The 24091-nt window shown below is 34.8% G+C and overlaps 1 protein-coding gene across 2 annotated transcripts; it reads right to left on the bottom strand.

Moving 5' to 3' along the window:
• Positions 1–716: 716 nt before the first annotated feature.
• On the bottom strand, positions 717–23778 carry Pld (Phospholipase D). Of its 2 annotated transcripts, none has more exons than XM_053744069.2 (20): positions 23589–23778; positions 21539–21736; positions 17152–17302; positions 14385–14654; positions 13725–13845; positions 12721–12872; positions 12322–12453; positions 10972–11120; positions 9567–9802; positions 8906–9010; positions 7335–7474; positions 6537–6701; positions 5620–6152; positions 5197–5329; positions 4812–4920; positions 4259–4429; positions 3776–3942; positions 2602–2842; positions 1854–2066; positions 717–1455 (listed from the first exon to the last, which is right to left on the bottom strand). In XM_053744069.2, the coding sequence occupies exons 2-20, from the start codon at positions 21702–21704 to the stop codon at positions 1225–1227; spliced, it is 3585 nt and encodes a 1194-aa protein (XP_053600044.1). In that variant the 5' UTR covers positions 21705–21736; positions 23589–23778; the 3' UTR covers positions 717–1224. The 2 variants fall into 2 exon arrangements, with proteins under 2 accessions (XP_053600044.1, XP_053600043.1); XM_053744068.2 differs by lacking the exon at positions 23589–23778 and adding an exon at positions 23267–23472.
• Between the last annotated feature and the right edge of the window lie 313 nt (positions 23779–24091).

The raw sequence follows: 24091 nt of genomic DNA, 5'->3' as shown, positions 1-24091 counted from the left end.
TATATTTTACTAGTTCAGTGCCTCGGGGCTACGCTCCCGTGGGAATTTCGGGTTAAACAGTATCCTGTGTTATTCCATGTTATATTCTATCCGTGTAACAAATTTCATAACAAGCGGACTAGTAGATTTTTCGTGAAAGATTAACAATCAGTACGATAACAACTGATATCAGATCATAAATTATTCAATCAAATAAAGGAAAATCATTTCAGACATAAAAAAATATTTGGTAGGTATTTAAATATATAATACATTATGATTGCAATAAATGGATATTTGATATGATTGCACTAGATTACATTTAACTATCATTGTTATTATTAAAATTCAGTTACTTATACTTATTTCACTATTCATTTCAAAGGAATTAAGATTATTACGGAAAGTAAGAAGAACTTATATGAAACTATAATAAACAAATAAAATTGGACCATTCAAAATTGTATTTGATTAAAAATATCACTTATTAATATTAGTTATTATGACACATATTAGATCTAAAACATATAATAAAAATGCAGTATGTACATATTCAAAGTTGTATATTAAGATTTGTCAAGGTCTGTATCCAATTAACGTGCAATATTTTGATCAATTTATAAAACTTCATGTAAACATACGATATAAACACATCAACGTCTTAAATTAGAATTAGTAGAAAATATTTTAGCACCTTAATTAAATATAGATTTAAATAATTTACATTATATTTAACATTTTTTTTTCTATGGCCCACCGCTGAATAAAAGCCTCTATCTCTGTCTCTCTCATACTCCCGGCTGTGACATCAAAATGCCCCTTAACTGTTTGCAAAAAATTTTAAGATTCATTTCAACAATTCATCGATCCAGCGATGTCGACTATCAAAAACTATTTCTACTTTGTTTAAATAGGGTCCGAATTTGACCCACAAAATTGTAAAACACAAAAGTAGATGTTATTTTCCATAGACTATGGCATAGAGTAACAAACTTTATAGTTTCACAAAAACAACATTTTTTTTCATATTATCTCTATCCAAACGACTACATACTTAGCAATTTATGTATCATGCCTTCAACAGAAATATCTTTAGGTTATAGAACTTCATTACATAAGAAATCTAATACATAACCTTGTAAGACATTATATTGGCCCGTATTCGATCAAAATCCACAGACTATTTTGACCAAATTTATTATTTTTAAGTTTCAATTTCTAAACCAAACTTAAAAATCCACTAGACTAAGTCCATAAAGCAGAAGGCATCATGCCTTCTACAGAAGTATTCCGTGGCGTTAGAACCTCGTTACACAAGAAATCTAGTGGCATGTCCACTAGGTAACCTTGTATGACATCTATTTTCATATTGGCGAGTGACCGATCCTTGTGCCATAGGTTTTCTGGGTTATTTTCGTTGTATTTCTTTAATTCTGCAAATGTGTGGACAGAATTCGTTGGTATCGTGTGGAAGACCTGTAAAATAACAAATTAAATTAACAAGTTCCGTCTTATAACACAATATAATAGTACCTAACAACATATGTGGCCGTCCAAATCAAAAGGGACCTTATGGCGGCTGGCACTTAGGTCTTTATTGCCGTTGTTCGAATACAAAAGGCGAATGAAAGATCTAGGTAATACTGCATGATATATTCAGGAATTTCTATTAAGAGAGTAAATGCCTGTATTTTAGTTAATCAGACAAGATACTTAAATCTCTTAGATACATAGAATATTCCAAACAACAAAAGTTTTGAGTAAACATACATTTTTGCATAGGATCTTTATGTCAAATACCTGCGTGTTCCTCACCTACCTACAGACACTACACGGTAACTTAAAGCACAAAAAAAAAAAATACAGTAACACACCTCTTCATAAACAGCGGTGTTCTGCGTAGACGTGTTCTTCCACATGTTGTAGAAGTGATCGCAGCACGGGTCGTCGACGCTGAAGCCCGCGCGCCCGAGCTCGACCTCCGTCAGCCCGAGGTGTTCCCTGAACAGCCTTTTACGAAGCGCACCGGCGACCTTACCGCACGGGAATGCTGAGCCGTTCATAGTGCCGTCTGTGTATTGCTCGTCCTGGATACAAAATAATCATGTCAATCATTGCTTACCCAAAATGCGACTCATCTATACTATCCACACTTATAAAGAGAAAAGATTTGTGTTTTCGTTTGTAATGATTAAACTCAAAAACTATTGGAACGATTTTGATAAAATTTGGCACAGAGGCAGACGATACCTTCAGGAGTAACAGGGCAGTTTTTTAAAACTAGGTTTTACTAAAGCGAAGCCGGGATGGACCGCTAGTCTTACATAATTTGCCAAACTCAGGACCAATAATGTCATAAAATTAGTAAATCCAAATCCAAATGCAGTTTTGTTTTTCCTTTTCAAATTATCAAAAAGGATGTTAAACTTTGAGAACCCCTTACCTAATCCAGTCTGCCAATATCTAATATGTAGCTTTATACACTAATATATCACTAATATGTCACTCTCTAAAAATATATACCCTGTAAATAGAGGGTACGAGATTTATATATATGTTACGGTAGGGACGTATATATTAGAGGGTTTTCTAAAGTTTAAATAAAGTTATTCTGAATCATACCTGTATCAACACAGCCAACTCAGAATCTCTCTTCCCAATCATAGATCTATCATTAATATTAGCACTGCCGCATATAATGGTTTTGTCATCAGCGATCAACAACTTTGAATGAACATAAACCAGTTCGGTGATAGGCTCTCCGTCTAACACAGAGTGTGTTCGAAGGCCGTGGAAGGTAATGTATTGTGAGGGATCTGACACGCCAGCTTCGTAAAGACGTGTCAGGATTGCTTCACGACCTCTGAAAAATAAATTACAATTTATTAATGTAGTTTTATAAACTAAGATTTAAAGATTATCCAATGGTGGTCATGGTTCATGGGATTAATTTATTTTAAATTTCGTGTCTGTCTGTCTGTATGTTTGTTCGCGCGTCACGCAAATCTGGATGGAATTTGAGGCGGTTTTCATAGCGTTCAATAGCTGATGGTCTAGCTGATGGAGCACGGGATCTCTTTTTTTCGCATAACTTTTTTATCCTAATTTAATTTAGCATAACGAGTTAGGCATATATTATTTGGATATAATAATATTTTGACATAATTTTTTGGCATACCTTTTCAATAAGAATAATTATAGTTTAGGCTAATGTATTTTACCATAATTTTGATTTGCATAAAGTTATAGTGTAGCAGTAGGTTAGGGTGTGGCACCCATAAGCCACCAATATGCTTTAGAATATTATGCTTAAAAATTGTTATGCTTATGGTAGGTATGCGTAAGAAAATGTGTGCCTAAAATATTATGCTAGATTAATATTATGCATAACTATTATTATGAAAAGTAAAAGTAAAAATTGTATGCATAAAAAGAGGGAACCGCTTATAACCCGAGATATTGTTGCTATCTCTTTCATAATGTTACACAAGATGAAAGAGACAACAAGACATTTAACAAAGTGCACATAAGTGGAGTACCGCTTAAAAGTGAGAAAATCATGGCAAATGAAAATGAAAAATCAATCTGTTGAAGTTTTAATGCGAGACGACGTGTAATGTGGTGCCGGAGGGGGCGCCGACGTCCCCCTCGAATCCGTGTAACAGCGGCATCCCAACCGTTGCTATCTCTTCCATAATGTTACACAATATGAAAGAGATAACAATATATATAACAAAGAAGTCCGATAAGTGGAGTACCGTGACAAAATCATGGCAAATGAAAACGAAAAATCTACCTAGATATGCTCTGGTAGTTCCAATGCGTGACGACGTGCAGCGCGGCGCCGGAGGAGGCGCCGACCTCGCCCTCGAAGCCGGGCAGCAGCGGCATCACTACAAACACCCTGAACGTTTCCCTTGCTCGCACCGCACGCATTATCCTGTTGAAGAGCGCCTCGCCTATCTGAAATATTATATAAATTCATTTATTGTCATTTTTACCACACAATTTATTATTGTCTTGTTGCATTCAACTAAACTTAATCATTGTCGCTGTATCAAAAAAATCAAGTCGGTACAGTAAACCTTTGAGGAGATTCAACATCGAAAGCTGATCCTGGGCGCATAATTGGATCATAATAATTAATTGTCATGCAAACTGAAGTGACGTGAAAAATCACAACACTACAGGACAAGCTGTTTGTGAAATTTAACTTGTAAATTTTATTTACAGACAAACACGCATCGAAACTAAATAAAATCATGTGAAATCAGCTTACCTGATTCCGCACATTGGTATTAGACCTCGACAGCGTGATGAAGAATTGGTTCTCTATATAGATATAATGTTGTGCCCTGGTTATAGTGTCGACGTAAGCTTCGTGTATGCTTTGCTCCACAGTATCCGGATCTAAGAAGCCACACGACCAACTTGACACGCTTCGAAGGACCTAAGAACATTAAAATTTAATATTAAAATACAAAAGATTTGAAGACCTCGTTGGCGCAGTGGTAAAGTGCTTGCCTCTGAACCGAGAGGTCCCGGGTTCGATCCCCGGTCGGGTCATGATGGAAAATTAACTTTTTCTAATTGGCCCGGGTCTTGGATGTTTATCTACCTATATAGTATAGTTGAGTTAGTATCGCATAACACAAGTTTCGAACTTACTTTGGGGCTAACTCAATCTGTTTGATTTGTCCTTATATATTTATCCTATGTCCTTCTCCATACTATAAACTATATCTATGCAAAGTTTCAAGAAAATTGATTGAGTAGATAGAGCGCGAAGAGGTAACAAACATATTTTCATTTATAATATTAGTTGGGATTACCTGACACGACGCTGGAGTGATATCGATGTTTAGCAACTTGTCCAGATCTTGTAGAGGCAGAATATTTGAGTATGACTTCGGGATCAGGTACGGATAATTTGCATTTTGTCTGGAAATTATACAAATGTTATTAAGGTAAGAGCAAATGACCATAGAAATTAAAAAATAAACCGGTCTAGTTCGAGGCGGACACGCGCATCGAAGGTTCCGTAAAATTAGCGTTCTCTACATATACTCCTCTAAATATGATTTACGATTTTTAGATACCTTAACACATACAAGACATGACATGCTTCTTGTAGCAGTACCATCAACAAATGTAGTCGTACCAAGGCATTTTCAATCTTACATGTTTGTGTATTGAATCTAAATTCTTATAACTTACCTCGCCTTCTCTAACTTTATAGCGTTCCACCTCTGTATGAAATGTCTGGCCACGTCCCGCGCCGCCGCGCCTTGTACTACTACGCCGACGTCGTGCCAAGGCATTCTCGGCGTTGTGCTCCTGTCCACTAAGTCTGAAATGGAATGGCAGAATTAACGCGGTGATATAAACTATCTATCGACTTACATGGACCAGATAAAGGAGAGCAAGAGTGGTGTAGTGTAAGGTCTAAACGATGGTTGAAGATAGAAAGAGAGAGAATGAAATCCACCGACAAGACTGAAAAAATGTTGAATGAATAATTTGAATGACTGAACTCAAAGCCTTATTAAAAAAAATATCCTACCAACAAGAAATAATATACAAAACACGATTGCAATTAATTCGCCGCTAGTATTGAAAAGTTAGTAGCAAATAACTCACCTACAAATGGCAGATCTAAATTATTGAAGTCCTTAACAATAAAGTTGACATAATCCTTCCCTATCCACAGTTTTGAGTTTCCTTCTATCCCCTCCAACGCGTCCTTAGTACTTTCCGTAATCACTCTGCCCTCTTCCACATGCGCAAGCGGCGTGGGCTTACTGACTTTACTACCATCTTTAACGGGAATACCAAAAGCTTCAGTTAATAACACTTGATCTGTAGACAAAGCGTATTTCTCAGCTTTTTTCCTTTCATTATCATCGAACTTCTGTTCGTTCCTTTCCTCTTCGTACGGTGGGTAAATAATACTGATGATGTCTTTCCCTCGATTCGTTATTTTGTTTAAAACGTTCCGTTTCTGAATTTCGGGCGAATCTTTGTCTTGGCCGTCATGAGGAGAGGATATGAGGAGTTGGTCTCCCGGTTGTAATACTGGAAGGGCAGGTTTCGCTTCTGATTGTGTGTCTGTATCGGTGTCTGTTTGTGTGTCGCTTTGTGTTTCATCTGTTTTTTGTTCTTGCGCCGGGACGCTAAAATATACAATTACAATTATTAGATGTTTTCATGATGCTAAAACATTGCACTAGAGAATCATGAAATTCGTGTGAGATATTTTATGGAAGGACCTTTAGTAGGCACTTAGTATACAGTTTATCAAAATGAAAGGCAATGATGAATGTATCAAATATTTTTTTTAGATTCTTCAATGGAAACATTTCCGCCTTGCCATATTGTCATACAAAAGAAGTAACCAATAATGGAACGACTAATTAACTCACAAAAAATTAGGGCAAACCTTTGCCCAGCGTGGGAACTAAAGAATAGCCAGATTATGCCTTGTGAAGTGGAATCTCAGCAGGTTCTTCCATCGAACTGAAACACGTGATTTATTGAGTCTTCGAAGAGAAACTTACTCATTCAAGCTGATAACGAGATCTCTGGTGTTTCTCGCCAGCTCCAAAGACGCTTCGAGTCCGTTTCCTAGAGGAAGATAAATTCCGCCGCCGGGGGAACTCGACGTCTTCTTCTTAGACTTTATTGATGAGTGCGGCTGCGCTATATTGCCGAGATCTGTTAACCTACAATGTGAGGAGCAAAATTGGAGGCTTAATTATCATTTACTAGCGGCCCGTCCCGGCTTCGCTCGTAAAAACATGATAAGTTATAAACCTAAACCTTACTAAGGAAACACACTGTCTATTGGTCAAAACCGCATGAAAATCCGTGCAGTAGTTTTTGAGTTTATCGCGAACAGACAGACAGATACGGCAGAGGACTTTGTTTTGTAATATGTAAGGATTTATTATTATTTTGTTTTTTGCACCCATATAGCATTCTCTGTATGACCGAATGGTTGACTGTTAAATAATTCTTTTAGCATTAAGTTAACGTTTTGTACTTTTACAAATTGTATTTTGTGAAATAAAGTTGAACTAAATAAATAGTTTATTGGGACTCGATAATTTTTGAAATCTATCTTGTATTTCAAGTACAAAGGCTTTTATCATATGGAAACATATAAAGGGGATTTGACTAGCGTCTTGAATTTGACAATTTGGACATGATTCAAACGAGTTTCTTGCGGGATATCTGATTGAATTTCATTTTATGAATTATGCATGTATATTAGATTAAATGTTATTTGTGTTCAGATATGCGACGATTTTCATAGTTTTCATGTAGGTAAGGAAAATTAGGATGGATGTGAATACCTGTGTCTATGGTCATCCCAGCGGCCGTAGCAGAGGTCGATGCCCCCGACGAAGGCCACAGTCTGGTCGACGCAGACCAGCTTCTCGTGGTGCGCCCAGAACAGCACGCCGGCGCGCGCGTGGTCTGGGTGACGGAAAACCTAGTTGCGATAAATTGTATTACGAAGAAGTATTAGAAGCAAATCTTGAAGTACTTTCACATAGTTCAAAAATTATATTAAGTAAGTACTTAACTACTATAAGTCCAGTCCAGAGGACGTATTTTCCCTACAAAATGGCATATCTAAGAATTAATTGCAGAATGCTATTGACTAATACTTTGATGACTAAATATGTATATTATATACCAAAATAATTATAGCTATGCTGATTATACCGCTGAATTAATTGAGTGTTAGATTTGTTAAGTCCAAACTGAAATAGATTGCCATGGAAACGAGGAATGAAATCATAGACTTAAGAAGTCATAGACACGACTCAGTAAAGTTAGGCGGTTATAGAAAGCTAGTACGTAATACAATTTATCGCAATTAGGTTTTCCGTCAGCCAGACCCGCTTCTCGTGGTGCGCCCAGAACAGCACGCGTGGTCTGGGTGGCGGAAAACCTAGCTGCGATAAATTGTAATACGGCCAGTCCGTATCTTTCTATCTTTGTCGTCACATGGTGTAGTATCATCATAACATATGTAATTGATGATTTATGACATGATTTCGTACGTTTTGTACATTTAGCTTTTCATTTATACATTTTTTTTCTTTGTGACAATTTTCAATAATTTTATTGAAAATACTAACAACTTTTTTATTTATTTAAATTTAGACATTTTTAATAACGATGTAAATTCGTCCTCTTAATTTTTTATATAGGTATAAGACCTACATTTGTTAATTGACGTCTTTGGAGAAAAGGCTGCGGTGAAGTTTGTTGTGTAGACTTAGTTTAAGTTAAGTAATTTTTTTACGTCATTAAGTGATGCATCCTAAATCGAATAAAGAATTTTGGATTTGTATTTATGAATGTGTTTTGTTCGCTTACACTGGTGTCGGATTTTATTCAGTCTCTATGGGTGTTTGTTTGCCATCTAGTGACCCGCTCGTTTGCCCACTATGCTATAAAAAAATATTCTAACGCGACGTAAAATATATCTACACGAAAATTAAAACCGCCTAACATTACTAAGTCTTGTCTATGACTTCTTAAGTCTATGATTTCATTCGTGTTTTCGATCGATCGGAAATCGATTTCAGTTTGGGCTTAACAAATTCAACACTCAATTAATTCAGCGGTATAATCAGGATCTCTATGATTATTCTGGTAAACAATATACATATTTGCTCATTAAAATGATTGTCAATAGCATTCTGCAATTAATTATAAGATATTCATTTTGTAAATATGTCCTCTGGACTGGACTTACAGTTGTTAAGTACTTACTTAATATAATCGTTCCGAAGGGAACTATTTGAACTCTCATGTGATTATATCCCTCATTTATAATCTTAACTTTATTGACAGATTGCATATGAGTGTAATAAAGAAACAAAACGCTAGATAAAAAGAAGTATATTACCTTGATGTTTTCACCGACCAATTTGGTCTTGCTGTAGTAACTGTTGATACCGATGGCCATCTCCACTTCTTTGTAAAGCATTATAAAGATTTTGACACCTTGCGCCTGTGATAAAAACACATACATACGTTACAAAACAATGGAAGCATTGGAAAAATAGTGGTGTCTTTGAGCTCGTTAAAATTTAATTATAAAAATTACAGTTTATTGTCTTCGCAATTCAACGAGTGAGTTATAAAGTTTATAAGTTAGACATTTATATAGAATTTCGTTTACTTTGTGGCCTTATTATCCATCATACGGATTGGCAGTACCTTTATTTTTTTACAGAGTCCTCTACCGCGTCTGTCTGTTTGGTATAAACTCAAAAACTATTGCACGGATTTTCATGCGATGCGAATGGATAGAGTGATGTGGCAATCCGAAATCCCAATTCACTGCTTACCCTGTAAACCGGCGTAACAATGTATGTCGTATATATATATATATATCTACGACATACATTGTTACGCCGGTTTCTCCCGTGGGTATATATATATATATACCCTACCCAATATATATATATATATATACCCACGGGAGAACCCACGGACCCACGAGAAACGGATTTATACTCACATACGAAGTTGTGGGCAAAAGCTAGTACTAAATGAAAACTCACCGCTTTCCTCTTGAGTATAGTATCTAGCCGCCAATAATTTCCATTGAGCGCGGGTCTCTTCATATATATCTCTGGACTCAACCACCAATCGGCTATGAATATCTCCTGTCTGGCCAACTCCATGGCGTCCGCGATCGCTGACAAGTATGACGAGCCGTCTACCAGAGTCCCCACAGGAGTGGAAGGCCGCGGAGGCACGAACGAATGGTGGAGGTTCGGCTGAGTGAAGTCTTTTGCTGTACAAAGGAATGTGAAAGAACGAATAAATAAATAATAAATAAATAAGTATATTAGGACAAATTACACAGATTAAGCTAGCCCCAAAGTAAGTTCTAGACTTGTGTTATGGGATACTAACTCAACGATACTATATTTTATAATATATACATATATAGATAAACATCCAAGACCAGGGCCAATCAGAAAAAGATCATTTTCCATCATGACCCGACCGGGGATTGAACCCGGGACCTCTCGGTTCAGAGGCAAGCACTTTACCACTGCGCCACCGAGGTCGTCGAATCTTTATTTGCTTTTGAAATACGCAGTTTATTAAAAGCGGCCTGTGCCGGCTTCGCTCGGGTAAAAATGTAATAAATTACCTAAACATTCCTCAGGAATTATAATAACTCTTGGTGAAAACCACACGAAAATCCGTGTAGTAGATCAGTGCTGTTTAGAAATTCTGGCACTAGATTATAAGGCGATTAAAATTGCTGCATTCTTATCAACGGAGGTCGTAACATGGCATTGTAACGCGACCACAACCACACAGCTATGCGATTGGTTCGCTGCATCTCACTTCGAAAATTTGCTAAAACCGACATCGAATACAAATATTGTTTTTCTGAAATTCGATCTTCAGGCACTTTTTCACATCAATATTATATAGTAATTTCACAAAAAGAAGAGAAATGCCGAAAGTAACTCATTTAAACAGTGTCGGTCCCTATCATGCTAGAATGGTCATTATTCTCTCTCTTACATATTCTTTTCTAATAGTATATAACAAGGTATATAAAGTACATGGTCAAAGACTATCATTGTGATTGTGGTGATAGAAAAAAATAGACATAAAACACAATTAACCAAACAAAATAACAGAGAATCAAGCTGACCAGTGGCATCACCCGTTCACGAGTTGACGCATATCGAATGGAAATAGTCATAATAGGTAGGTAGGTACCTAAAATCTTACTTAATCTAATTTTAATTACTTATTTTCCCCTCGTCGCCCACTCCAAATCTTAACTACTGTTAAAATTTCGCGTTGCATAATTATATACTAAACAACAGGTATTAAACGCGCACATACCTGCTAAATCGCCCAGTGACCACCAAGTATAATACCTGTTGTTTGGTACACTCCAAATGTTGTCGGTTATTGACAATCACATACACTTACCACTTTGATTCGCCACAGCTTTGAGATACTGCATCCACTCCTTGCTTTTCCTCTTGGTCCAACACTTGATGACCATCTGTCGGCTGTGATTGAGGATTTGTAGACCATGGTTCATCCCAGTTGAGTACATACCGCTGGAGACTTCAAATCTGAACGGTTTTGTGAATTGACTGTTAGCGGTGTGGAAATTAGCACAATATTTAGCACGTCAAAAATAGTAATTTTAATAAGTTCAGATTAAAAGATGTCTAAAAACAAAATTATTTCTAACACGAGTAATGAGCTGTTAGATATTGGTTTTACATTATGGCGTCAAATGTAAACGTATATGCGCCATATTTAAATTTGACGCCATTTTTAAAATTTGTCATTTTTAAAAGTTATATGCAAAATTATAATAATTAACAATATATGATATGGTACCGCCGTCTTTATGTACTTTAAAAATGAGCGTGGTTAAAAAAAATAAAGTTGGATGACATGTTAAAAATTTATTTTCGCAGTGATTCAAGTTAGGTAAACCAACTATTTACAATCCGCTGTTTCCGCGTAACATATAATTTTGATTAAAACAATAGACATCACAAAAAACCATTGTAAGGTTATTTGATTTAGCACTTTTCATTATCTTACTTACACTGGCTGTGCTTTGTGCTGCGTGAAATAAAAGAAATATGCAATTAGGTTGTGTATTATACAACAAAAATAATTATAAAAAACATCAATTTTTAGGTTTGAGGTTGGCTTCATTATTATGTTGCGCTCCGTCGTCCCTCCGTTGCGTTGACGTTCGACGGATCAACTCAGAAAAATGCAGAAACGAGTTTCAACGTCCCTCAACGCACGTCAATGTCAAAACCTATGTAAAAACGAAGCACAACGCGCTCCGACGTCGCAACGGAGCACGACGGAGCAATCGCGATCCAATTGCCTTTTAATAAATCTTTATATACAGGGTTACTGGTATCTAACGCATAACATTCCAAAGGCGCATAAGGTACATAGAGACTAACATCTTTTGTTCTACGACTTTTGTCTACACGTAATAAATACAAATTTTTTCCCTTTTTTAGTTTTAATGTCGTTTCTATAAAACGTTAACTCGTTCGATTCCGCTACATAACACTACTGTACTGTCTCGTGTTGCTTGGCGTTAAGATTTGTAAAATCGCAAATTAGATTGTATTTTTTTTTTGCTATGAAAAATTAAATTTACGAATCACGAAAAGTCGTAGAATAAAAGTTGCTTGTTTTGATGTATCCAAGTAGTATTTAAAAGGTTTTGCGTTTGATACCAGTAACCCTGTATAAATTTAGTTTTATTTATTTTTTATATAAACATAAGCTTACCCTTGATCGAATAGCATGATAGCTTTGACGACGCCATCTCTCGGCCGGATATAGCCAAAGAAAGTATCCCTCACGAAAAACCATCTTTCTTGCCACTTGGCGCACACTAAACCCGTACAGAAATAGTTACATCTGAAAGTTAAAAAAGGAATGGTTGTAGTAAAAAATGTATTAAGACCCATGTATGCCAAATGAAAGCAATAAATAAATATAAATAAATAACAAATATATAATACTAGCTGCGCCCCGGGGTTTCGCTTCCGTGGGAATTTCGGGATAAAAAGTACCCTATGTGTTATTCCAGGTTATTTTCTACGTATCAGGGCTCGTCATCGACTACCTACTTGTAAGTTACTGTGTTAGTTGGATACAATTTTAAATAGAGGTCACGTTACCCACCTGACGCACACCATGGCGCCGAGCAGACCGAAACAGTTGCACCCCGCCTGTCCGGGCTGAGTGGATCCTGTCCTTTTCAGTATAATTCCTTCTTTGCCCTTCCCTCCCAATTCCGCTACGAAGGATAGGTTGGACACTTCAAGAAACTTCACCTGAAAGTATTATGAAAACAATTTTAAAGTTTGTACAGTACACTAGCTATCTGCGACTTCACACGCGTGTATTTTCCACGCGAAATGTACTTTTCCCCGTAATGAAAAGTATCTTATGTCTTTCTCCGTACTCTTTACTATATGTACGAGAAACTTTAAGATTGGCTGAGTAGATAAATCGCGAAGATGTAACAAATAAACGAACCCATTATCGCATTTATTATATTAGTTGGGATGAATAGTAATAACTCGTATGTATGTAAACAGAGAATCTGGATGCATAGCCTATGAGCTGGTTCTATGCCCGATCACACTAAAATATGTGTTCACTGAGACAAGAGTAATTTAAATAAATTATGTACGGATAAGGTTTATGATACGGGTCTAGTCTCACCTTTAGATAAATATACAGGATTACTGGTATCAAACGCAAAACCTCGTAAAGACTACTTGGGTACATCAAAACAAGCAACTTTTATTCTACGACTTTTCGTGATTCGTAGTTTTCTTTTCATATAAACAAAACCAATCTAATTTGCGATTCTTAACTCCATGTAATAACCAAGCAACGAGATGCAGTACAGTAGCGTTATGTAGCGGAATCGAACTTAGAGTTAACGTTTTGCAGACACGATATTAAAACTAAAAAAAATGTATTTATTACATTTAGACAAAAGTCGTAGAATAAAAGATGTTAGTCTCTATGTACATTATGCGCCTTTTGAAGGTTATGCGTTAGACACCAGTAACCCTGTATAATTAAAAAATATATAATATATTATTTAATAAACATAATATTCTATATTTATGCATAAATTAGATTCATTTAAAATAATTTATCCCCCGTCTTACCGTCTCGTGGTGGTTTCTGTAAATGGATATATTGAGCAGACTGTACAAGTATTCTTCTAGCTGTTTCATCCGGAGTTGCAGGCCTTCGTATGTGATCATAACTTCGGGTTTCTTCGGAAATCTGGACATAAAAATAAGCAAATATGATATCAGTTCAGTTTTATTTATTTTATTAGTTTTAGTGAAAAAGTGTAAAAGGCGAATTTAAGAGGACGCATAAACGCACACTTGCGCCACTTTTTTTTTATTAGCGAAAACTTAAAAAATAATCTATACAAATTATTTATTTCATATGAAATCCTGACAAATATGTGAAGAGTATGTTTACATTTGTAATTATTAGTATGTTTTATAGTGTAACTAGCTGTTGCCTACACCTCTGTCAGCGGTAAGCTACATGATTCTGGACAATAAATATAGTGAGAATGATTGAAGATATTTAAAATTTCATCAAAATTGGTCTGTGCTGCGGTGAACAGTGAGCTGCTTCCCCCCGGCTAAAGCCAGAGAAGGAATATTTTGTGTAAATAATGCTAAATATACTCCATATTTACATTATTTACACTTAATTGTTTACGCCATTATTTACACAAAATAATCCTAAATATATTACTACTACATTATTTGAACAATGAAATATATTAAGTATATAAAATATACCTTGGTAAAGCCCCTTTTCGTTTCCTGGGTCTTCCGTCTCTTTTCTTCGACTCGGACCTCGGCAGCGCTTGCAGCGCCACCTTCTCTGCTTTCTCCTCGGTGTTGACAGTATTTTTGAAACTCGCCCTTCGGGACTTGTGCGATTTGGTCGGGAATGGTATATCAAGCGATGTTCTGTATAACGTGAGTTGCTGGTGGAGGTACAAGATATGTTTGTAGCGTTTTTTGATTGTCCACGAGAACTCGCCATGTTGGAGGGCTATTGTATATCTGAAAATAGAAAAGTTATGAACAAAATATTTAATCCAAGTGAACTTTCATGGAGTTGACTAGGTGATTGGTTCTAATTACAGTCTGATGAGTACGTACTCATTCCAAATTTTGTCCATAAAGAGGCAGTACGAAAATAGCACCTGTAAATGAGAAGCTAAATACCTATTTAGCCGGTTAAGGTGGTACGTATTAAGAGACGGGAAGAAACCCATATGTTTAAAAAGCCGTTAAAATGGAGTCTGTATTTAAAATGTGGGTCACTCGCATTTGTATTAGGTTTTTTATACTGTTTTTATACTTATGTTATTACCTGAAATAAAATGATTTATATTTATATATAGAGGAAAATCCATGAAGAGATGCATGGATTGCATCAAAGGAAGTATGAATAAGAAGGGTGAGTAAAATGACAAGTTACAGAGTTAAATGAAGGAGTTAACATACTGTGCCGCATACATCCACACATGAGTGAGTGAAAGGTCAAGTAGAAAACTCTCAATCAAAATCAAATCATTTATTCAGAAATTAGGCCTAATAAATGATATTTACCAAAGCTATAAACTACTAGCATTTCGGAACGACGACTGCTGAGAAGAAATGCCGAAAGAAACTCATCAGCTCGATAAAATAAATATAAGATCTATATATTGAGTTGATGTCATAATATATAAGTTCAATAATATATACGCATGTTACAATGCACAAGTGGACTCTGAAGTGTTATTGATCTTTGTATAACTATAGTGCAAAATCAATTGTTTACTCAAATGCGCGTACTACACAATAAGCGCGTATTATTAGTGTTTAAACACTTCATAACAAATTCAATATTTGCCGAATCAATGTACAGTGTCGAAAATGAACTACTTATATTATTTCTAATAACTTTATAAGTATTAATGTGGCTAGCTAAAACGGTCACATGTGAGAGAGTGAGAGTAAGAGAGAGAGAGAGAGAGAGGCCTAAAATACTACGTTACAAAAATATTGATGTGTTCAAAAACGTATCAAGAAAATATTAGCAAATCCGTCTGCTACTCCTACTCACCGGTAGCCGGCTACCATATAAAAACCGGGTTGCACTGCGGGAGTGCCGGCAGAAGTGAAAACTTGAATATTAACGTTGTGTATTTTTGACATTTTACGAATTATCAGGGTCACGTGTCCTGACGCGAGTTTAACATTTTTTACCCATTACAAAAAGTGCACAACGTCGCTAAAGAAGACCTTCACTTTTTTCACTTCAAAAATTGTTTATCTATTGTGTCTCGATTCTCCACATTTGTTCAATTGTCTTTATTATCTCCAGACTCGAAGGGTGTAGATATCCTAATAATATCGACAACAATATTTTGTTATTTGATAGTGACTAATAAATGATAAACATATATATACTCTAGAAATAGATATTCCTAATCGTACTAAGATAATATGTTACAGACCAAGGTCAAAATCATACATTGATCCGGCCAATTTAAAACTTATTTTACTATCGAACTTGAAACTCCTTGCCACTATTATCATATCAGATGACTTAAATAAAATACCACAATTCGTTTGAGTGCTGGTATGTGACAGCGACGGTGTAAATAGATAACAATAATATTTAGTAAGTACCCTTTTTCATATTGCCAACCTTGTTATGTACTGAAAGTAGATATATTACTATTTCATTAATTTATTTTTCAAGTACCTATATACTGAGCAAGCTTGAAAACGGTTTTTTGCCTTTATCAAAATCTTATGCAATAGAATTGGAACAACTACTGGCACAAATTATGACGACATGTACATTACTGTTTAATATTAATAGTTTTCTACTTGAATTTAATTTGATTAGCTGTTATTTGATTATAATTGTAGACTATTATAGGTAAATAGATTAATATATTTATTATAGACTTACAAAAGTATTATTTACAAAATTCAACAAGTAACAAACATTCAACTGTTTTTTATCTCAAGTTTAATAAATCATTTGATGTTTTATATTTTAATTAGCTTTGTATAAAATAACAATTTGGAATATAATTCTTTGATTATGAAAATATGTATTTACAACTTATTTAGATAAAGAAGATTGTCAATCAATTGTATAGATCAACACCCCCCACTATAATCCAAGAGTATAAAAGCGAAGGTCTTTGTCATTTAGAGGCATTCTCAAACTGACTGTTGAAGTGAAATAAACTAAGAAACAATATGTTACTGCAGTTTTATTTCGTTGAGAATATTTAATTATTTATTTGAAATACAATCTAATTGTCCTACAAACTAGTTGTGTTATAGCTGCAGAGTAAGGAAAGAGATAGAGAGAGAAGAGATATGTTCCCATACCTCTTAGCGCAGCGGTTACAAAGTATTTTATTGCTTACTCTGTATGCATTTTCTTTATGCGATAAAGAGTTTACTAACAAAAAACAGTTTTATTTAAGAATCGCAACTGCTGTATGGATCAACACACAAATAAATACAAACAAATAAGCAAACTTACAAATTAGGATTTAGTAGATGTGTCGTTACGCTCCTTTCGTTCTCCACGAATTTGACCTTTATTTCTATACCGGGAATGAACACTTTCCTATGCACTGAGTTGAACTTCACTGGTGGCTTGTGGACCTCTATGAATGGGACTGCCGTTGTTACTGAAAAACAACAATAAAAATAGATGTTACAAAAAAATCTAAAAGAAAAAGTTCTACAATTTTATTGTTGTCAAGAAGAGTTTGTATACATTCAACGCGTGACAAAAAATGTCCGCGCTGTAATCCGTTGCGGAGTTCCATCTTAAGGAGCCAATCCTAAGTGCACAATCAGGTGGTGCTTATAATAGTAATGCATTGACATGGAAATTGAAAAAAAAAATATGTTCAGCTTGTAAAGTTTGATTGACAGATAGACTGACAAACGACTGAACAGGTGAAACTAATATTCTGCCTCTGTTTTATGACCGGTCGCTTTCTTGAAGTCAACTCTTTTTTGGGTCTATTATTGCTTATCTGTTATTCTCTTATACCCCTTAGTCGCCTTTTTAAGTTTCAATCAAAATAATCTGCGCAAATTCCACTAATATAATGAATCACTTTTGGAATTGAACATTCTATTGCATTGTATTAATTAGTGACAGGGTGAATAACAGCGATGACTCAGGGCTGTGATACAGGCGACTGACATAGATTCTCCATGCAAAACAGCTTTATCTTTTATCATAGATTAGTGTGTAAATGGTCATGTTTTGCATATATTGATAAGTCAATTTGCTAAATGATTTCTTAATTTATTTATTCTTCTTTTCGAGTGTGTTAATTTCTAACACTGGTGAGATTTTATTCAAGTCGCCTAAAGGCATCTGACATGACTTTTACCACTACCCACGTACTACGACTAGCGGCAAGCAGAGTGCAGGTTTCCTCACGACGCTTTTGTATTAATCAAAATTTTGTTAAAATATCTCCAACTTACAAAGTTTTTGCGTGAAATAGAAGAAAATATGTTAATAAATATAAGTTGATAAAAAAAATTAACTTCATATATTTATTGAGTTAGTTAGATGAATGAAATGCATGCAAAAAAAGCTATGCATACAAGCAAATTATATGATATTGTGAATGTGACCATTAAATTCATAATTGGCCATTGTATTTAAATTATGAAGAATATTATAAAGTCTGCTTTCTCGGATTAAAGCTACACATGCATACGCGTGTTCTTCATATTCCGAACTAAATGAATACATTTAAGTAAAGTGAAATAATTTGGTTAAATAGAAAAAAAAAACTTGAAGAGATAAAAACCACATAATACAGTTAATAAACAAACTTAATTTAAATTTATAACATTGTAATTAGGATTTGTATAATTGTAAATTAATGAATTGTACATATACACAATACGAACTTTCTATAATACACTGTGTATATGGAAAAATGATAAAATGATACTGAGATTAGATAAACCAGCTGATACTGTCCCTTATCATCTATGAGAGGATAAAATTCATCAAAATAATACAATATTGTAATGTACCTCTGCGCATGGAAACTTACAAAAAACAAATCATTATTTTTAAACTCATAACATACTTTTAATATTGATTGATAGTCCGTGTAGAAATGTTTGTTTGTATGTCGAAACTCGACTGATTTTGCTATTTTTAATAAAATAAAATGAATAAAGTCTAACGACGTGTACAATAATCTTCATACAAGTAACTAGTTTACTAAAACATAACAGTAATGTCATTATATATATATATAAGACCTATATTTGTTAATTGACGTCCTCGGAGAAAAGGCTGCGGTGAAGTTTGTTGGAACCGCTTCTACCATCACCACCGCACCGAAGCGGTGGTGGTGTTATGGTTAAGACGCCCGCCTTTGGATCAAAAGGTCCCAGGTTCGAATTCTACTCGTGTGAGTTTGTATACAAATCTGACTCATATATAGTAGTTTTCATCGACCACCACTTGCTTCCGATGAAGGAAAACATCGTGATGAAACCTGCACACTGGTTGATTATGATTAACTTGTGTGTGAAATGGAGAAGGCAATGGGAAACCACTCCATTAATAATGCCAAGAAAGTTGTTGTGTGTGTTTCATTCCACATAATGACAATGACCCTCAGCCATGAGGAATACGACTATGAAGAATAATAGATGCATAAGATCCTCAAACCTTGAAGCCAATAAAACCTTTGGCAAGGTTATAATAATGAATGAACTTCAATTTAACCGTAAAGTGTGAAAAACACAGTACGAGATAACGATTAGCTTCCGTTTCGACTAACGTTCTAAGTGTCGGATAAAACTGGACATACCTAGGTAGCGTTTCCGGCTGGTTTGGCTTTTTTTCATTAATTTCATAGTCATTTCACAATTTTCTTGAGACACGAAACAGTCAATTGGCATTAGATTTTATTTATATTTCATTAGAATTTAGGAAGAGTTATGATAAATAATAAAAAATGCTTGGTTTTTGCGACATGAAATCCTTGAGGTTTTCGTGTCACCTTTATATTAGCCAAACCTAAAGTAAGGCGTCCGGCTCTAACCAAATTTTAGGCCAATCTAAAAGGTCTGTCCGACTTAGGAATTAGGATTGGCGACCTGGCAACCCTAGTTCCGATAGTGAGAATTCGCTAATCAAAGGATTCACAACTTCCAATAAAATTAGCTTAACTTGGAAATAACTGAAGAAACAATTATTTTTGTTTTTAAGAAACCAAGTAAGTATTTTCAGTTTTTGATGAAATAAAACAGCCACATAGGTCATCAGAAAAAAATAATTCCTTTCATGTAAGTACAGCGTAATATCTAACTGTGTAAATGTATTTTAAACTCTGTATTTTATGAAATCAGACTTGAATTCCATTTAAATAAAACAAAACTAATGTCCGACTCGCACTTTGCCGGTTTTACGTAATGTCAAAGCACAAATTCGGTCGATATTGTCTTGAATTTTTAATAAGTTAGGTACGTATACTAAGAAACTATAACTTATAAGCACGTATAATAAATAAGATGAATTAGGTACTTATATGTTTGTCTAAACTAACACATCTTTGGAATTATTATTGGGATTTTCTTTCCAGCTTTCCAGACATGAGACCTAGCTGGATGCGAAATAGAATACCTAGTTTTCGAAAATGCAAATATATCTATAATAAATTATTGCTCGTTTAATAGTATGCGATAGGATAGAACAACTAATAGGTATGTATATATTTTAATATCAAAACCTTTATTCCAATTGTTGCCATCAATTCTAATCAATCATTTATCTGATATATTTTTATTGTCGGCGGGAGACGTGTGCAATAAAAAGATTAAACATGTTATCAGCATTATCAGAACAACAATTTTATTTCGTCTATTACAAATATTGCAAGCTAACTAAGCTAAGATTTTAATATATATCATGGAAAAAAAACATGTAATTGATGACTCATGCATGTGACCTTACCTAAGTAGATATTTTTTAGTTTATAGTTTTCACCCAGTTTTATACCCAGAGTAGGTATTACATAATCTGTGATCCAGACAATTGAGTTGAAGAAACTTTTGCCTAGAAATGTCATAAGGTCCTTGCGCACATGTGATTACAGTCTAAGGCTATATGTCATACAGATATGACATGATTATATTTATATATAAAGATAATGTATATCTGAACTCTAATACAGATATGACTGTTTTAACTGCAAACAAAGCACTTTATCACTTTTGTGGACCAATCATAGCTCGTGGAAGCTCGAGCTACTGTTTGGTTTCAAGGATGTCCTAAACATTCATTGATTACTCATAAAGGTTGAATGTAATTACCCCTATACTACATTGTAATAAAGATTTCTAAATACCTTACTACCTATGTTATAGCAAGTGCCACTTTCAATAAATACATTGGAGGCCCCAAGTTTAAAATTAATAAACTGTAAATATTTACAAATGACAACAAGAGAAAGATCCAGGAACAGGTAAAGATGATAGAGAGAGATTACATGTTTTTGAATTTTTGTTGATTGTAAATAACTAACAATGTTTAGGGACTTGGCCCGGCATCGTACCTTGTTATTTATGTATGTATAAACCTTTAGGAATACATTATCTAAATAACAGCATCAAAATCCGTTGCGTGGGTTAAAAGATAGCGTACAGACAGACGCGGAGAGCCGACTTTATATTATACAATGTATTGATAATAAGAAGAGGAAAAGGAAAGCCAAGAAGGGCATTCCTAGATGAAATAAAAGAGAAGGCAGAGCTCGTGTCGTATAGGGAGGTGAAATCGATGGCTTAGGACAGAATTAGATGGAAAATGCTCCACCGACATGAACAAAGTTCTTAAATTAATTGATGATGTTGATTGATAATAAATAAATTACCAGAATCATGTTCCTCCTTGCCATCATTCTTGTCTCCGATCACAGATAGTGACTCGGGCACAGCAAGGCTCTCATCGAAGTCGGAGTCCAGAGTCTGGGTCAGGGAGTCCATGGGCTGGAAGATGCCTTGCATGCAGTCCCCCGTGGTGGGTGTCGGGGTGTCCATCGCATAGTTTGTGTAGCCATACAGTTCTTCATCTTTAAAAGGAAATTTTGACATAAAATCTTAAAATTAGGACATTGTTAGGAAATTATTCATGGACATAAATACTTATTAAAATTTAAATTATTTAGATGGAATCAATCAATGCCAATCTATCGAACGAGGCATAAAAATATCAACAAAAAACTATAAAAGGAAATGTCAACTGTAAAATATCAACAAAATACTTAACAACAAAACCTTTATAATATATGAGCAGAGTTGAGCTAAAAAGAAATAGATTAAAAATAATCTATTTCTTTTTAATTCTCATCAAAAACTTAAGTTTATTTAGTTTCACTTGACTGTAATAAAATCTTGCAAGTTAGATTTGGAGTTCCCTCGTTGAGAGCCGATCCTGGGTGCATCATCAGGTAATGTTTAACATAAAAATGGATTGACATGGAAACTGAAGCGACATGGGAAATTTCAACTCTGTAGGACAACTGGATGTAGTACTACTTCCAGGATCGGCTCTCAATGAGGGAACTCCTCACACTTTGCAGCATGGACATGGGATTTTTGTAAGGCGTTCTGGCGACAATAAAAGTTTGTGGCAAAAATTACAATTTTATAGAACCTAGGACCAATAACAAGAACAGAAGTACACATTTTATTTTCTGTATGATAGTGTAGAAAAATAATACAAAATAGGCAGTCACCTAACTGAATTTTGTGGTTTGTTAGTTTAGTCAACAATAACCCAACCATACCAGAAACAGTTATTTGTTATGAATGCTTCACATATCAATGAAGCTCTATAAATAAATGTTAGCCATAGGAAATTGATAGGCAGCTGGACAGTACATTGTTAGGCAAAGATGACTTGAAAATTAATAAGCTTGTAATTTTCATAAACATATTTTCTTTTTTTTCAACATAGTAACTTCTGGAAGTACCTAACCATAAGTTTTTTTTACCATATTGGATCTCATGTCTTTAGTATTTGAACCTCAGCGCAATAAATCATGAATAAATTAAAAATATGCACTTTTGTTATTTGTTTGTGATTTGTTAAAGCAAAACTATACTTTATGTGTACATAGACGAGGCGACTCATTCAATCTTAAGCCTTGCTTTGTTTCATAAAATAATAATATTAATAATTCATTCACTCACATTCTATCAGGTATTGACACTAATTTACTGAATAACTTGTAGAACAAAATAAAAATAAGTTTGTTTTAACGGTAACAACCACAAACATACAAAATACAATTTACTTCAAATGGGGCATAAAGAAAAATCAGTAAATGGTTATCAAGACAATTGAATGTGTATCTACACCATACAAATTTCAGTGATAAATTCATGTATCAGTTATTAGATTCTACTAGATGCTGCTGGTTTTAGTACAAAAATTCCTTATTGTTGAACATCACCTAGATTCGGAAAATATCTTTTATCTAATCAAATGAAAACATATCCAAAACTCAAAGCACATATATCTAAACTCAAAACCACATCACAAATTATCACTGACTGAATAAACACATTTTTTGTGAACAGAAAACACATAAACACACCTCGCTTTATTAAATTGTGGAAACTCAACGTCAACTCTGAACGTTCCATGAATGTATTTGCAACTGTTTTGTATGTTCCGTATTTTGTGTGACAAATGTTATGTCCATTACACGGCGTGATCCGAACACTTGTGCACATAATTTATTGTGATAAGATAAGAATAGCGAATTTTTAGTTTTTCTACAGACTTCGCGGTAGAAGGCCGTATCTCCGAGACGACACGCGACGTCGGATGACACTGGAAAAAGTTTCAGACACTCCATGCTTCGATGAACAAGGCTATGAAACCAAGGTTTCCCCACAATAGTGAAATCTACTTACTAAAGTTTTAGTCACTCCCCGCGGTACTTCACGTATATTTCATGTTGAACACTGATTGCGACTATGGAAACATATGCAGGTACTGAGATGAATCCGCTTTAATTCATACAAGGCATTAGTAACTTCAAGGTTATTTACTATAAAAAATACCGTTGACTTGACCATTCATTTCATAAAACAAGCTAAATATGAACTTGAATTGAATGACGTAAGTATGGGTCACTCAGTGATCCTCAACATTTTCATTCCAATAATAAAATGCACACCGAATTATTGTAGCATTTTTGTTCCACGCTGTGACGGTTGTATTTGTATGTTGCGTGTATACATGCATGTAGAAGTGTGTTCTATTTCCATACAATTTTCCTGTGTAGCACAAACATAGGAAAATTGTACACAGGATATTCATTCGGTTTAAGAATGAGCGTCGATTGGACGGACTAGTCTAATAGACGGTTAACAATGCATCGACGATTCGACGGTCCAACTGTTCATCCGTCGAC

The sequence above is a fragment of the Plodia interpunctella genome, chromosome 4 (genome assembly GCF_027563975.2).
Source record: "Plodia interpunctella isolate USDA-ARS_2022_Savannah chromosome 4, ilPloInte3.2, whole genome shotgun sequence".
Taxonomy (NCBI): domain Eukaryota; kingdom Metazoa; phylum Arthropoda; class Insecta; order Lepidoptera; family Pyralidae; genus Plodia; species Plodia interpunctella.
This window is presented reverse-complemented; position numbering and strand designations above follow the sequence as displayed.

What these genes read in the sequence shown, in the direction of transcription:
- Pld (XM_053744068.2), bottom strand. Translation starts at nt 23,405, where the DNA reads ATGTGCACAAGTGTTCGGATCACGCCGTGTAATGGACATAACATTTGT. An exon ending in CCACAATTTAATAAAGCGAG is followed by an intron (nt 21,737 to 23,266) that starts GTGTGTTTATGT and finishes TTCCTTTTAAAG; the next exon opens with ATGAAGAACTGTATGGCTAC. An exon ending in TTTAGATCTGCCATTTGTAG is followed by an intron (nt 5,330 to 5,619) that starts GTGAGTTATTTG and finishes ATTCCATTTCAG; the next exon opens with ACTTAGTGGACAGGAGCACA.